We start from the raw sequence: 16864 nt of genomic DNA, 5'->3' as shown, positions 1-16864 counted from the left end.
TTTATGTACTGGTATATTTGAAAAAAATCAATATATCTTATAATACTTTACAGTGTACATGGGACCAGCACTTTGGAGTTGCAGTAGGAATTGTGTCTGCTTTTCAACACCACAACACTTTAATACTGCCAGTTTCTATACCTGAATAAAACTTTGTCTTAAGGAATTTTTCTGTGGTGCATTTAATAGATATCTTATATTCCACACAACTGGGATCCTAACAGATCTTAGTAACAGAACACCAAACTTCCTTTTCTACACAGGATGTGTAAGTTCTGAGCTTCTGTTTTACTGGAAGTCAGTAGGACTTCTGACGGACACATCATCAGGCATTAAAGATTTGAAATGTTATTATTTTCTCTGCTAATTTAGTCACAAATCAATATTTCTGCTCCTTGTAGCAGTAATTGATGGAGCAGTTAATCTTGTCACTGTTGTTCTTCCATCTTGTGAGACAACATATAATTATGTCCTTGTGTCACTTGTGTTGATCTTGTTTAAGAGATTCAAAACAACCTCTGCATAGAATGGAAAACACCAATTTTCTTGGCAGGGCTTGGATTTTGAGGCATAATTAGCTGATGTAAAGGAGCAGTCTATCAGTTGTGTTTGCATGACATTTGTATTACAACCTTAATACAAATGTTTAACTTCCAGAAAGAACCAAAATATCTTTGGTCATTTTTAGTTTCCTAAAACAGGCTAAGTAACCAAAATATGAATCATGATAAAACTTACAAATGATGCAGGATTTTGTACAACCTCACGTTATTCAAAAATTCTCTGTGTTGTAATTGTTTCAGCTAATAGACTGGTTTGTGTTTTGTGGTATTTTTTGTGCCCTTTTCTGTCTTACAGCTAAATCATAAGCTGCTATCAAGTGGAGAAGTCACACCATTTATAGCAAAATTAGTTTTTTCACTTGGGTTTGTGGAGTAGGAACATGACTTACACAAAAGAGAGGAAGAAGTATATATATCTATTTCAAACTTTAATCATCGTTCACACTACTCCTTTACATTTCTCCTCATGCAATTTCTTCTTTCAAGAACTGAAATGTGATTTTCTTAAAAAATGTTCTGCGTAGTTTACGAGTAATGACAGAAGGCATCAAGGCCCCTGATATTGGGTGGGAAAATGTGCTTCCTTAGGGCTCTTAAAAGCTTCTCCATGAGCATGGTGACCTCCAGGACTCTGATCCACACAAGCACACTGCTCTCATTATTAGTCATACCTTTTGAAGCTGTTTATCCTGTTTATTCTGTGTCAGAAGAAGGAGAATGGATGGGAAATTGCATCCCAAATATTCCAAACTTCTCTGTTCTCCATTACAAGCCTGAGTCTCTGCACATCACTTGTGTCTGGAGGTCACTGGCAGTGAATTGGCCACACCAAGTCAATGGAAATGCAGATTTCCAGCCAGAAATGTTTTGTTCACCTTGCAGAAGCTTAATTGTTGGCAGGATTCAGTGAGGAGGCAGGAAAGACATGCAAAAAACACATTTCCTGTAATTTGAGTAAAGTCTGTGAAGGAGCTGCAGTGTCTTTATGAACTTTATGGCTCTGGGCAAAATGTTAAAAATCAGATTTTTCTGGGCTGGTTAAGCAACAGCTTTACCATGACAGGCTTCAAGAGCATGGTCTGACCTTTGTAATGCAATCTAAAATTAAACATTTAATGCTGACACATAACAGTCTAGGCAAATAGTTAATAAAGGCCTGTTGTTGAGGTGTGTAGGCAACTTAACTTTTTGTTTAAGTGAAGGAATTTTATTTCCAGAACTACAGTTCTGCAAACTTTGTAAAACCCAGAGAAGATGCCAGTGGTTTCAGTGGGCTTTGAATCAATTTAATTGTTGACCAGAACCTCCACCTCTTAAACCATATTTACTATACAGGTAAAACAAAATTTAAAGAATCAGCCCCTGCACATCAAATTGCTGCAACACATTTTAAAGTACCCTTATAATTCTGTTTTTATCCAATTTTGTGACTCTTCTTGCTGAGTACTTTTTGTACAAGTAGTTTGACTGGTTTTAGGTAGCTGCTTTCTCCTAAATCAAAGCAGCTCTGCTCCATCGTCTCCATGGCATGATTTAATTTTCAATCCCCTTTTCCAGAATCACTTCAGTGTAGCATTCTCTGTGCAGAGAATTTGCTTTGAGAAGCAATCCATGTGTTTGCCATCTCTGCAGCAGTTTGGGGATCTGTCAGGATGGGAGGTGTTTCACCAGAACAGTGGAATGTTCCGGTGTCATTTTTGTTTTTGAGATAGCACAGGAAAAGACTTTACATTTATGTGACTAAATGATAAAACTAAAGAAGTATTTTTGCTATTTAAAGAAGTATTTATTGTTATTTTGTTATCAGGCTACCAGCTGAGAAGCTGCCACTGGCAGGCAGCAGTTCCCATCACAAGGCTTCCACGGCTAAAGGTGATGATTTGTCATTGTGTTCATGGAAAAAAAATACATGTTTTTCCTAGGAGCTGCCTGAGGGAGTGAGAATCCCCTGACCATGACAGGGGAAGAACCACCCTGCCCCAGGGCAGGAAGGGGAGAGGCATTTGGCATCATCTGCTTTTGGTTTGTACCCTGATATAACCAAAAACTGATATAAAACCCAAACTACGATATTGTTCTGTCCTTGGAAAAGCCTTCCTCTCCAATCACCTTCTCTTAGTTGTTTTTTTTTTGATTTTTTTTCACACTGTCATGTTTTATTCACATGGTGCGTTTAGATAGTGCCAGTTTGCTAAAAAATGTGGTGAGGGCTTCCCTGCTCGGGGCCATCCATAAATGATGAGAAAATTCCTTCCAAGATGTGCAATTAGTTCTCAAGTTGTGGCACTCCTGGAGCTCCCAGAGTTGAGTTAATGATTTATAAAGATGTTTTCTCCTGTACGGTATCCATATGTTGCATGTGACCACTTTGGGCAGACGTGGTGATTAGGCTGTTAATAGGTGAGATAGATGTAAGGTATAGAATGTGCAATTTATGATGTATTTGATGTTTTAAACTCTTGACTAGAACCTTATAGATTGATTCTAATTTGCATTCAAGATATCTTTAAGAAGAAGAAAAAATCCCATATGAAAATGAGCAGCTATGCTGCTACCGGATGAAAAACTTGATGGGTTTTTTTTGGATATACGCTGCTAAGGCAAGGAGAAACTGATGAAAATAGCAAAGTTTATCCTTTTGGAGTCCAATATATGTATTTTGGCACCCAGAAGAACTATTTTCTCTTTCAGGAACTGGGTGCAACTACTGCAAAATTCCAGATATTCCGACTTTACAAGAATTACGGAATATAAATAGAATTTTTTCCCCTTTAAGTAATGATTTTTTAAAAAAAGAAAAATAGCAATATATTTAAGTTTTTTTGTTTCTCTTTAGAAATTTTGGTAACAGTGCTCTCTGATCTCACAAATGGCAAAATGAGAAGTAAATTACTGTGGTTTCCTCAGATCTCTGTGTGGAACTGGAGGGGTTGGGAGAAGGTGACTGATTCCTGCTCCTCTGGAATTCATGGAATGTGTGCACCTGGGCTCTTGGCAGAATTGTGTTTGGAATAAGCTGGACAAAATAGCACGATATTAACAATAGAAGAGCAGCCCTGCCCTGATTCACAGCCACTGGAACTGCTCAGTAGAGCCCCTGAAATGTGGATTTTACCAGAGAGAAATGAAAATTACTAACTGGCAGCAAGGCAGTGAAGCAAAATGCATTATGTATGAAACAGGTGATCTTGACAATTGCTATTCCAAAGGATTTGACACAAATGACTGAAATCAGATTGACTTCCATTTTATAACAAATAAAAATGTGTTTTACTTTGGAGTGCATCCAACAGCCACACACGTGGTGTCACATAGTTTCTTATTGTGGCCCCATATTCTCTTGCCACTGGTTCGTAGATGATTTTCCTTTGGTTTGTTTTAGCAGAGATTCAATTTTCAGATTTGAGGCATGAACAGATTTTTCAAGTACCAAAACCAGAGCAATTTCCACTTGATTGGTGAAATGTATTCATGTAGTACAAACACACAAATAAAATGCAAAGCAAATGACATTATGAATCATACCATTAACAACTTGATTGTTTGTAATGTTTTTAGAAGTCAGCCATTGAGTTATAGTGAATATATATTTGAGTTTGCAGAGTAATGTAGTGCTCACTTTGGAGCTGTAATGGTCTGCAGCTTTGTAGGGGGTCTGGTGTTGGGTTCGGTTTGATTTTTTAGTGTTTTTTACACTTTTTTTTTTTCTATTTGTTCAGGCATCCCATTATTTCCTTCTAAAAAAATGAAAATAGCCATCAGAGAGATCTTCAGCTTTTTTCCCAAGATTTCTGTTCTCAACCTTTAGCTCTTATGCAGCTCCAATGAGAAAAAGTTCCACTGCTAAAGGCAGGACCATTTCCTAGTGTCACTGGTATATAAATAAATTTGACATTGCATATTCTCACAGGTCTCTGAAATAATTTACAGGATATTTTTTAAGTATTTCCTGGGTGGCTGCTAGATACATTTTCCCAAATGTGGACTGTACTTACTCTTCTAGTTAAAAAGGGACTTCAGCTTTAAAGGGATTAATTTGCAACAATTAAAATAAATTACTCCTTATGCCATATATCAATGTGATTGAGTTTAATTTGTTCAACATGCTCACTGCTTGTTGTGTATTTGTAATTCTGCTCACTGTTTCCATCATTTTGATACAAGTTTTAATCAATACTCTTCCTATTAGCTGCCGATTGCTATCAGGAATAAAGAATTCTATCAAAGAATTTATCAGTTACTTGTTTTCCACACCTTGGCTGCTTCTTCATGTGGCTTGAAGAACCTGTGTTTTGGTCATTAAGTTTTTATTTCCTCAAGTGAAGAACATTTCTTACCCCTTGTGATGGAAAAATAATAAAAATAACTAAAAATACTCTATTTTTAAATAGAATCAGGAGAGCACACAACTGTAAGCAAGCTGTGCCTCTCATTTACTTAATTCATTTGTTGGCTTATATGGGTGTGGGGTGATGTTTTCTCCTGGAGAAAAGAATTTCCAGTTTAATTTTGTTCATCACTGAAGAAAAATCAAATTAAAGAAACTTCATTGAAGTCAATACCATCACACTCATAAAAAATAGATCAAAGAATGAATCAGTCCCTCAGTGGATTTAGAGTAAAATCATATGAAGGAATGAATTTGAAAGCCCTGATAATATAACAAATTGTCTGTTTCTCTTTGAGGTAAGTCTTTTTCTTTGAGTATGATAATAAAAGATCCTCTGTAGGGAGTGGATTCTGTGGATAAATATTAATGGCTGCAAATAATTTATGTTTGAAACACTATGGACAGTGACAGTGCGTTCAGGCTGGTTGGTGGCTTTTGTGCCTTAAAAAAATTGAGGAGGATTTCTGTCAGGCAGCAGCTTTGTGGCGTTTCTTATTGCCATCCAAACCTATTAAATACCTGTAAATCTGTACCTTTGTGAAAACCAGTCCACCAAACCCAGCCAGTTCCTTAAATGGCAGCTGGGCTGTGGTGGCAAAGGGGAGACCTTGCCGTGTGCAGCCAGGTCTTGGTTTGTTTATGGCAACCAAAAAAACCCCAACCCAACAACCGAAACCTAAACCACGAAAAACTTACAGCATCAAAACGTTCCCACTTTGGGATAAAGCTGAAATCCACATCAGCATGGTCCAAGGATTCAGAGCCTGTGCAGGGCTGCCTAATTGTCAGTGGGCACTTTGGAGGGAGCCCCAGTGACGTGGAAGAATAGCAAATATCTGGCTCGTCAGTGAAATAATGCAATAATCGTGGTGTTGAGTGGCAGATGGAGCTGTGTCATGGGGATCTTTTGCTCTGAGAAACACCATTTTAATACAGGGATTTAAATACTTCTGTTTAAGGAGCCCACGGTGGATTAGCAGCAAATGAAAAGGATATGATATTGAAAAAGTGTGGTGTGCTAGCAAAATTTGTCCAAGTAATTAAAATAGGTTCAGGAATATAAAGATAAGAATGGGAGTGATATTTTCAGGATTTCTTCTCTACTACGATTTTAATAATTGGATATTGAGGTAGCTTTGGACTTCAATATTCCTAATTTTTAAAAATATGATACCTTTTTCTTTGAACTTGATATGGTAGTTACAAAACATCACCACAGCATGTTTGTTGTACTCTAATTCAAATCTGAATCCAAGTATCAAGAAATGTTGTTGTGTTTCTAATCTGAAGTGGACACCTGAACTCTTCTAACCCCTTTACAACTTTTCTGAGATCCTCTTAAGGAAGAAATGACAAGTTCTGTAATAAGGTAAAGGCTCAGGTGGGACCAGATGGAGCCTTGTATATAAGGGACAGATTTAGTTTCTACCTTCACATCCTGCTCCATTATGTGGTTACAGCTTTTATATTCTACTTTTCAAGGTATGATTTGACAGCTGCTAAATGAAGAGAATAATGAACAGTGCTAATATTTAAATGACACCATTAATATTTGGTGCATTGGACAAAAAAGCAGGTACATTTGAGTGCATAGACAGGCAGATGAAGAAAAGCAATTTTAAACTTTTTTTTCCCCTCCTCCCCTCCATCTTGTCCATCTGGGCCATTTGCCTTCCTAGATGGGAAGTCAGCAGCACAGACAGCAATGCATTCTCTTGAAAGCTGGGAAAATGGCTTGGCAAGCTTCATGTTACCTTCTGTTAAACAATTTGATTTGTTCTTAATTTTTTTTTTTTAACCTCCTCGAAAGCGTGAGCGAGTGCTGGAGCCCGTGAAAGGTCTTTTAGACTCGGGCTGCTCTGTTCAGCCTTCTGCACTTTTGTGTTCCCTCAGTGTTCCAGGCTGGAACAGCCTGATTTCAGAAATGCCTGGGAAGTGCCTCTTGCTCCTGTTCTGTGCACTGCTGTTGCCATAGTATCCCTATCAGAGCTATGGCACAAATGACAGGCAACGTACAGCTATGACTTTATAAATAGGATTCTGGAAGAGCAACACTTTCCTCACAACACAAGATATTCTATTCTATATCCAAGCAGCAGACTTGTGTCACATTGGGATTTTTTCTCCTTCAAGGCCTACAGCTCTGGAACAGAGCTTCAAAACTGTTACTAGAATTATTTTGAAAGAAAAAAAAAAAACAATTAAAAAATAGTGTACTGCACAGAAGTTCAAGCATTGTAAATAATTGTTGGTCGTTTTTTCTGCTAAACTAACACTGTCTATTACATGTCTGTACCCTTTAGTCACTCAGGAAAATCTGTGACAGCAAAAGTCACCACAGAATTCATGCTAGCATTTATCTAACCTGGTTTATAAGTGTGCTGTGCTGTTTTTTCATGCTTTGAAGTATTTTCTTTACTATGAGACAAGAAGAATTTCAATAGAAGGGTTCAAACTTGGTTGAAAGTGAGTAAAAGTATGCATAAGAATGCAATGCCAAGTTCCACCCTGCAGTTTTCCTTACAAAACTCTTTGAGTCGTGCTGTTGTTATTTTATAATCCCCGGGAACTCCACTGCAGATGAAACTGGGGTTAAAGGCTTATAATTTAGTTTGAATATAAAGTATCTCCTGGCATGATCTCAACTTTCAGAACTGATTCGGGAATATTGTTGATGAACTCTTTAGATTGTTGCATTTATGTACTCCTTCTCATATTGCTTTCAAAAATATTCTTTAATGCATTTATTTGGATGATTTATATACCTGTTTGTACAATATTTTTACATCATTATCATGTATCAGCAATATTTGCATCAGTATTGCCATAGAAAAATTTGGGATAGAGTCTAGAATTTGGTTTATATTTATGGTTGGTGTTGGGTTTTTTTCATTTTCTCCCCTCAGAAATGTAAATTTAAAATATTATTCTATAAACATCAGGATTTGAAGGGTATTATAACCCTGTTGTGTTATTTTTCATTTTCATTTCTAACAGAGAGGAAGAAGTGGCAAAACAGTTCCTTCTAGTATGCAGAAAACATGCAACCATTCTGATTCTTCTTTTTTGTTTTAGGGAAGCATTTAAATGTAAACCTTTTACTGTAACCTATACATTTTTATTTGTGTTTTCCATAGGAAACAATGTAAATACATTTATTTCAGTAATAATGGATGCAAAGATGTGCTTTCCTGAAATAAAGGCTCTCTGCAGGCCGAATATATGTGGGCAATTGCTTCAGTGGATGACAATTGCTGGAGCTGCATTTAAAGAGATGCAGTTAATAAATCAAACAATAAGTTATAAATATATTTATATTATTTATTATATATCAATAATAGATCTGCATAATATTATATATTATATAATATAAAATACATATTATACATTATATATCTATGTTATATAATAAGTTAATAAAGCAAATAATAATCAGTTAATAAAGTTAATAAATCAAATTATAACAGCCAAACTAATCCACTTGCACACTATCACCAAGTCATTCATTGGGCTCACACTGCTACCATGGTGGTACCATAATGATGATCAGGAGCTGCTGATGACCTCCCTATTTGCATATTTAGAATGTGATGTTTGAATGGTTTATAAAAAGCTGTTGGTCCACTGCTCCACTCTGGGCACCTGGCTGGTGCTGCTTTGGGTGTTGTGAATCCCTGAAGTGCAGTGATAAATCAGGGAATTCCTGAAATGCCATCCCCTTGTCAGCAATCCCCTCCAGGTTCACTGAATTACTCAGGGAGCAAAGCCTTTTTCCCTAAGTGGGGACTTGCAGCATTTTTATTTCATGTATAATCACAAAAATGGTATCGTTTTCTCCTTTTGGTGCAATCATGAAGCCAGAAAATGCTGTCCAGTTAATGGTGCTGACATGGGGATCCACCTTGCAGATGGAGTTGGAATGTTCTGTGTCTGTCACTGCCTTCCAACCCAAAGCAGTTTGCAGTGTTTAAATGGAATAGCAATATTAATTGTTCCTGACCTGGTTCACTGCAAAATCAAAGCTTTAGTCTAAATTTCCCGGCAAGTGGCACTGCTGAAAGGCAGTAACTAACAGGTGGAGGCAATTACTGGCACCAGGGATTTCTTCAACCACTGCAACTTGATCTGCAGAAGTAAATCAATCTGTGCTATGACAGGGAGAATAAAATGAGAAGAGACAGGAAACAGAATTACACTTTCACCTGCACAGTAAAAAGAATGTAGATGTGTTGGCACAGGTATATTTGAAACAGATGCTAACCTAAGATTCCATTTACAAGAAAAATCACTTTACATGGAACTCTTGAACATTTACCTCAGAGAAATGCTATCCTAGCAGATCCTAAATTCTGGAATGGCAGAATTATGTGACAATTAGGCAAATATTCTATACATGGAGTTCAAGAGACTGATTTATGTTTTAAAAATTCTTGGCTGAAGGCTGTATGCAGCTACACAGATATTTGTGTGTACCTGTAAGTCCTCCTATTCCACTTCCATCTTTCTCGTGGTTGTTAAGAACCTCAAGGCAAGAATATATTGTTATTCAGAAAGGAGCTTGGAAAGTACAGATTTTTACATCAGGTTTGTATCTCCTTTTAAAGGTGGTGGTGTTCCAGAGTACTATGAACAGGCATCACCAAATTTAAAATTGTACAAAATTTCTTGCAATTCTCTAGACAGATTTCCACACATTGTTGGCTGAAGTTTACCAGACTCCATTTGGATAATAACATTTTCTTGCCAGTTTAAGTTCCTGAATTAAAAATATCCAGATTTCTTTGTTGTTGTTAACAAACATTACATAATTTTGTCAGTGCAAAACTTAGGGGGAGAATTAAGACAAGTGTTCTTCTATTCCCATATCTAAGCAAGAGGTAAAAAAAGATCTGGTTCTCAGCAGATGGTTGCTTGCAAACTTCTTGCCTACCTTTTTCTTAGGAAACAGAAAAAAATGAGTACAATGCGGCAGAGAGATCAAAGGAAGACATTTTCCTAAGGAGCAAAGGAAAATCTCATGCTGGAAATAGGGTATTCCTGTACTTATTTCTTCATTTAATATGATCCAGCCCTAAAATTCTTACCTCAGTATTCAGTTAAGAGTTTCAAGTAAAAAGTTGTGCAAGAAATTTTATACATATTTAGGAAGGATGGAGTCCAATGTGACTTTACTAATGAGGCTTTCAAACAGTTCACGTTGTTGTAGCAGGAAAGGAGCTCCTTTAGCTCTTATCGCTTTGGGCACACAATATTCTGTGGCTTTTAAAGGATTTTCCTTTCCCTTTTCCCAGCTACTCCTGGCGTTCTACACGAATACTCATTAGTCATTCTGGAGATGGACTTGCTGTCTGGAACCTACCTCTTGGCAGTCCTGTTGGCCTGCATCGTGTTCCAATCTGGCGCACAGGAGAAGAATTACACCGTGCGGGAAGAACTGCCTGAAAATGTCCTCATTGGCAATCTGCTCAAGGATCTCAACCTAACGCTGGACCCTGACGTGCCCCTGTCCTCCCCGCTGCAGTTCAAGCTCGTGTACAAGACCGGGGATGTGCCCCTGGTGAGGGTGGAGGAGAACACTGGGGAGATCTTCACGGCTGCCAACCGCATCGACCGCGAGAAGCTGTGCGCCGGCATCTTCAGCGAGAACCGCTGCTTCTACGAGGTGGAGGTGGCTGTGCTGCCCGACGAGGTGTTCAGACTGGTCAAGATCAGGTTCCTGATCGAGGATATAAATGACAACGCCCCCCTTTTCCCCTCGACAGTTATTAACATCTCTATTCCTGAGAACACGGCCATTAATTCCCGCTACTCTGTCCCGTCTGCCATCGACCCGGACATCGGGGTGAACGGAATCCAGCATTATGAGCTCCTCAAGGTGCGTTTCTTTCATCCTTCTCTGTTGCTGTCTGTGTTGCTGTCCTCCCACAAGTGTTGCCAGTCCTCACCAACCCGTCAGAAACCCAAAGCTGTGTGCTGCACGCAGTCACAGAAAGCCCAAGCTGTGAACTGCAGTTGTGGTACGGTGCAGGTCCGTGTGAGAGCGTCAATCCATAGCCCTGAGTGCGTTCTGGTGCATCTCATCCTCACTCTGTGGGAAGCTGTTTATGTGCATGTGTAACTGTGTAACAGAGTGAGGAAACATCCCTGTCTCCATGAGCTCTGCACCAGCATTCAGAGTGTTTGTACACTTTGGCTGACAGTCTTCCTGGACCATTAAAAATGTGTCCTTATTGCCCCTGACATGACAGTGCCAAGTGCAGAAGTGTTCTGTGCTGGGTTTATGCCTCCCATTTTTATGGAGACATTCTTTATTTAAGCCTCTCTTGCACGACTGGGGGACTTGAGCAGTAGAACTTGGCCCAGAAGTTGATGTGATGCTCATCTGTGTATTGATGAGCTTTTCCAGAGGGAAGGAGTCTGTTTGTCAGAGCAGCTTTGTAATGTCTGGGCAGGAGCAGCTCCAAATGTGCAAGGAGAGCAGTGCCAGTGACCTTGTAAGAGCAGATATTTCAAATTCTTGCTTCTTTTATTCTTTCTAGTAACTAACAGGGGAACTGGGATTAGGGAACAGAAGAATAACATAAACATGTGATGTTTATATAAACAAGAGTGTGTGATTGCTAAAGAAATGATCGCTTTTGTTTGAGTTTACTGAAACAAACTTAAGAACAGGAAAGATATTTACCCTGAAATGTTGCTGGGAAGCTGAAATTGCTCTCAGTTCCTTTGATTTGGAATAGGGAACTATTTTGTGGTTTGGCTGCTTAGCCAGCAATCTGACCCTCCTTACTGCCAGAGAAATATAGATTATATTATCCAATATATTGCTTGACTGACTGGATAGCTGGTATTCACTGATACCAGTACTTACTAGCAATTTAATAAAAAAAATAAAGCTCTGACTTTTTTTAGCTCTTTTAAATTGCTTGGAAATAATTGTGGCAGTGTGGGTGCTAAGGAGAGACAAAGACTTAAAAATCTTTCAGGAAACTTCATCCCACTGGGCATTTCTGGCTAGCTATCAAAAAATATATATATAAAAAAAAGATCCCACACCTATCTGTCTGCTCTCAAGGAACTTAAAACTTTCCAAGAACTTGCTATAATGTTTGAAGTCTTTGCTGTAAGCTCTTTAAAACTTTTCCTAGGTTATAGGAGAGCAGGTATATCTACATGTGTGGGTTTTGTTTGGGGTTTTTTAGCTGGCTAAGCAGAAGTACCCAGTAGGGCAGAGTGTTCTTTATGCGGCATATTCAATGAGATTTTGGGGAATGAATAACAGCATATTAAATAAATAACAGTAGGAGTAGAAAATAATGAAAAAGCCAGGGTTACACACAAAATGGGGCAAAATAATACCCAGTCTGAAGAGAGAAATGTGAGTTATCTGACAGAAAAGTGCTGTTATTGTAGGAAAAGGAAAACTGTAGAAAATGGCAGAATCAGGAGTTCCTGGGCCTGATGAGCAACAGTTCAGATCACCACAATAACAGTCTTGTTTTGTGAGCTTATTTTTGGCCTGTGCATTCAGAGGGAGAATGTAGCAGATCAGCAGAGTGGGAGCACATTTGTGTCCCACGAGCGGGAGCTCGTCTGAAATCCAACCTGCAGCTCTGCCCGAGGCAGGGCAGGGCACAAGGCTTGGCTGGAGATGCAGGGCAGCATGAGAGGCTCTGCCTGAGAGGGCTTTCACCAGGAAATGCTCAAATAACTTCAACATCAAATTATTTCATTTTTAATTAGGGGGAAAAAATGAATGAAAAAGGACAACTTACATGTTTATTCAAGTGTCTCTGAGAAAACTGCTTTTGCCACATAATGGAAAGGAAGGTGGTGAGGTTGAACACACGCTGGTATGGACTGGAAGTTCTGAAATCTTGTGCTTCATGTGCTGCAAACAAAATAATTTGTGAAATCACAGCCCTGTAGGCCGATCCTCTGAAAGAATTTAATTGCATTTTTATATTGAATGCCTGTTGGTCAGGTATTTTTTTGAATTATGGATCTACTGCCTTTAAATGAGCCAGCAATTTCACATAGCTTGGAAATGATCTGTAAAAACCAAAAGGAAGTTTCTGACAGCCAGACACCATTTGGAATAGTATTTCCAGATGTTATTCTACTGGTAATTTTCAGAATGTTAATATAAATCATAAAATGAATTAAAAAAACCCAAACAAACAGTAGAAATAAAAGATTCTGGTGAGCAGGCAGGAAATACAGCCAGTATTTCCTACAGCAGGGGAGGTCCAGGAAGATAATTAGTGGGATTAAGCACATTTCCTAAGAGGAAAGGCTGAAAAATTTGGGATTCTTCAGCCTGGAGAAAAGAAGGCTCCAGAGTGACCTTATTGATGCCTTTCAGTACCTGGAGGGGCTGCAAGAGGGACTTTGGACAAGGCCTAGCGAGACAGGTCAGGGGGGAAAGGCTTTTTTCTGACAGAAAGTCGGTTTAAATTGGATATTGGGAAGAAATCCTTCCCTGTGAGGGTGGGGAGGCCCTGGCACAGGATGCCCAGGGCAGCCCCTGGATGCCTGGCAGTGCCCAAGGCCAGGCTGGATGGGGTTTGGAGCAGCCTGGGACAGTGGAAGGTGTCCCTGCCATGGCAGGGGTGGAACCAGGTGATTTTTAAGGTCCCTTTCCACCCAAACCATTCTGGGTTTTGTGATCTCCGAAGATGCATCACTGGGGAAGGCAGTGGGGATGCAGAAGGAAAGGAAGAGTGGGCAATGCTGAAGCAGCAGGAGGGAGGTGGCAGGACAGGCACACAAGGGTGATGCTGCTTTCGCTGCCTCTCCTCCCAAATGCACTCTGTGTGCATCTCCTCTGCTTTTTGGCGGGGGCTCTGAAGATGCTGAGATCTTCTGGCTCCCGAGAGTGTTGGTTTTCCTTCCTTTTGCAAGCAGCAAACAGAGGGGACTGCAGCACGGGGAACTGAGCAGGGCCTAGCAGGGCTAGGATTTTGGGAAGGAATTTTGGGGGGAATTTTGGGAAGCACCTGGTATGATGTGTGTGGGCAGGGCAGTTTGGAGCTGGCAGAGGAGTGGAGGGTGATGGGATGTGGAAATTCAGTTCATAGAAGCAGAAAAGCTGGTGCTTTAGTGAAGGTGCAGCAACAGAGTGAAATGCTCTGTATTTTGGACAGAAAGGAATCGAAAATTGACAAATTGTCAAATGGAGAGAAAGATTTTCAGTTGTAGTTGGCTTTTGAAACAAATTCAGCCGTGATTTTCTTGTTGCCTGTGTGAATCCAGGCCTATTTTGCCTGAAAATAGGTAGATAGAGACTTTGTCTATGATGAATTCTAAAAAAGAGGGAACTTCTCACTAGGAACTCAGCTGACCCCTTCATAGGTGTTTAACACATTTTCAGCGCCTCGGTAGCTTTAGGGAAGGTAGCAGTCATGTGTTACAATATTTCCTCACTTTGTTACACTTACCTTACTGCCCCTCTCACAGGGTGTGGAAAAGTTTGCATATAATTTTCATATTTGGTTTCCTTTGGAAAGTAGATAAGAAATTATAAGGTCTTTGAATTAAATGACACTTTTCCTTTTTTTTTCTCTTCTTCTTCTTTTTTTTTAAATATTCTCCTCTCATTAAAACTCATTAAAGCAGCAGAAAACAAAACTTTGTAAAGAAATATAGTCTTGTATTTTGGATTCAGTGGAAGCTTTGTAAAGCAGGATTTCATTTATTTAAAACAAGACAGTGCTTTAATTACCACAGTGATTAACACTCATTTTTTGCCTGCCTGCATTTTATCAAGGTGTACCTGAATAGAAAATAACTTCTTTAAATGTAACTGATTCGTGGTACCTCATCCTCAGAACTTTCTGTGGCTCTGATTTTCTCGACCCTGTTTGAAACACATGAACTCTAAAAAGGCAACAGTTTTACTGTTAATAGAAAAGAGGAGACAGTCACGCAGAGCTTCTTGCTGTTCCCAAAGCTGCTGTGCATGGCATTATAAAAGATTGTGTTTCTCTGCTGAGATGCCCCAAGGTGACCATAGAGAGAGTGACATTAAGGTTTCACATGATAAACAGTGTTTGCTGTGAACGAGGGGAGGAGGGAGAACTCAGATATTATTTAACAATAGAAGAAAATTCATTTAGAATGAGAAAGATCTGGGTTGGGGAAGCGGATGGATTAGCACTGATGGTGGGAGCTGGTAGGTGCAGCTAAGACAAGAAATAAATGGCCAGATGGAAACCCAACCATTTTTGTCTCAGCTGAGATAACTACTGTAAGAATAAATGGGAAATGATAGGAAAAAAAAGAGCTGGGCATTCATAAATAGAAGTGGTTTGTGAAAACAGTGGGATGCAAGAGCAAATTGTGCATTGAAACCTTAATAAACAGTGATTGGGGATGAAGCTACAAATCCTAATGTTCTGCTTTAACCCAGGGGGCAGCCCAGCCTACAGGGCTTTGTTCACCCCTTCAGGGCAGTCCCATTGTTTACAGACTGACATAAAATGTGCATTGTGTGGGGCAGTGCCACCACGGAGCCATAAATACCTGCTTGCTGTTGTTGATTACGCTGTTCCAGCACACTGACATCTGAGCTCAAGGCAAGCTGATATTTAGTATTACCTATTAATACACTTCATATTTATAGGTGTCACAGGCCTCTGCTTTGACTACAAAGATTTTAGTGTGAAGCATTTCTTCATTCTCTTACATGTTATAAAGGCCAGCTGGTTCAGAACGGGCTTTGAATAGAACAGGACTCTCACAAGTGCATGTTTTAAATAATATTTTAATTAATTGATTGCTTAGCATTTCTTGTCAGCTAGGTATACCATGTACACTAGAAGACGCAGAGGTGCAACAGGAACATTTTCTTCTGTAAGCTGATCCTGCGTGCTAATATTTTCTTCCTTTAATCCTTGCAGTCTGGGGGAAATTAGATTGGTGTTGCTGTTCCATTACTCTTACCTGTTACAGTAATGTTGCTGTATTTACCTATCAGAAGCAGCTGGTGCATCCCTTCTAGAATAATATGATAATCTCTTTGTAGCTGTCAGTTCACACCTCTGTAGTCTGACAAAATATATTCCTGCTCAGCCTTGCCTCTGACAAGGAGAGTTTCATCTCGCTGCTCTAGATCATCTTTGTGATGCCTCTCAATAGAAGATATCCTCTTTTTCTGATACAGTTTGTCAATTCCATGACCCATGGAAGATGGAAATCACAGTTCTTCATCATACTTCAAGCATCATATTTCATGTTTGCAACTGGTTATTTCTGAGCCTCACAGCAGTCTTGGGTCAAGTAACTCATATCACTGTCAAGATCAAGAGGGGAAGATGTATTTTATGTAGAAATAAATCTAGGAAGGTAGTTGAAATTATAGACTGGGACTAGATTTGTAGTTAAATGTGTATCAGAAAGTCATATGAATGAAATCTTTGTTGATAATCCTGTGGTAAGCAGGGATACAAATGTGAAAGTCAAAAGCTGTAACAGTGGAGGAGGCCAGCAACCTTCCTCCAGTCTGTATGTTTTTAATGCTGCACTGGGGTTCAGTGCACAGAGGAAAAAGAATGGTTGGTGTCTCTGCAAACTCACTGCACAGTGACACAAACTTTGATTTTCTCATCACCAGGTGTTCTCACCAGATCAACCTCACTGTCCCAGACACGAGCTGCCTGGACCTCTCCTTCCTGTCCTTTTCTGTGCTGGCATTCCACCCAGTGGGAGCCAAACCCCCCTCCCTTGCACTCCCAAACCATGTCCCATGGCTTGTCACAGTGGAACTAACGTGGATTAAACGTGGGTGCTTCTCTGTGAGGGCTTCAGCAGCCTGACAGCACAGGGCAGTGCTTTATTGGCCCTTTCAGTAGGTCACAGGAAGCCTGGGGTGGTTATTACCAACATCTGCAGTCTGTGAAAAATCTGCCAA

At 39.6% G+C, this 16864-nt stretch overlaps 1 protein-coding gene across 9 annotated transcripts in view; it reads left to right on the top strand.

The window, feature by feature from the left end:
* The window catches only part of PCDH11X (protocadherin 11 X-linked), a 426351-nt gene that overhangs the window by 33999 nt on the left and 375488 nt on the right, over positions 1 to 16864 (top strand). For all 9 annotated transcript variants that reach the window (XM_068204553.1, XM_068204552.1, XM_068204559.1 and 6 more), the window contains exon 2: positions 10245 to 10828. In XM_068204553.1, coding sequence (XP_068060654.1) covers positions 10289 to 10828 — 540 coding nt within the window. In that variant the 5' untranslated portion in view covers positions 10245 to 10288. The remainder of the gene's footprint in view (positions 1 to 10244; positions 10829 to 16864) is intronic.

This window comes from Anomalospiza imberbis, chromosome 14, assembly GCF_031753505.1.
Source record: "Anomalospiza imberbis isolate Cuckoo-Finch-1a 21T00152 chromosome 14, ASM3175350v1, whole genome shotgun sequence".
Lineage (NCBI taxonomy): Eukaryota > Metazoa > Chordata > Aves > Passeriformes > Viduidae > Anomalospiza > Anomalospiza imberbis.
The sequence above is the reverse complement of the archived record's forward strand: the minus strand, read 5'-3'. Positions and strand labels throughout refer to the sequence as shown.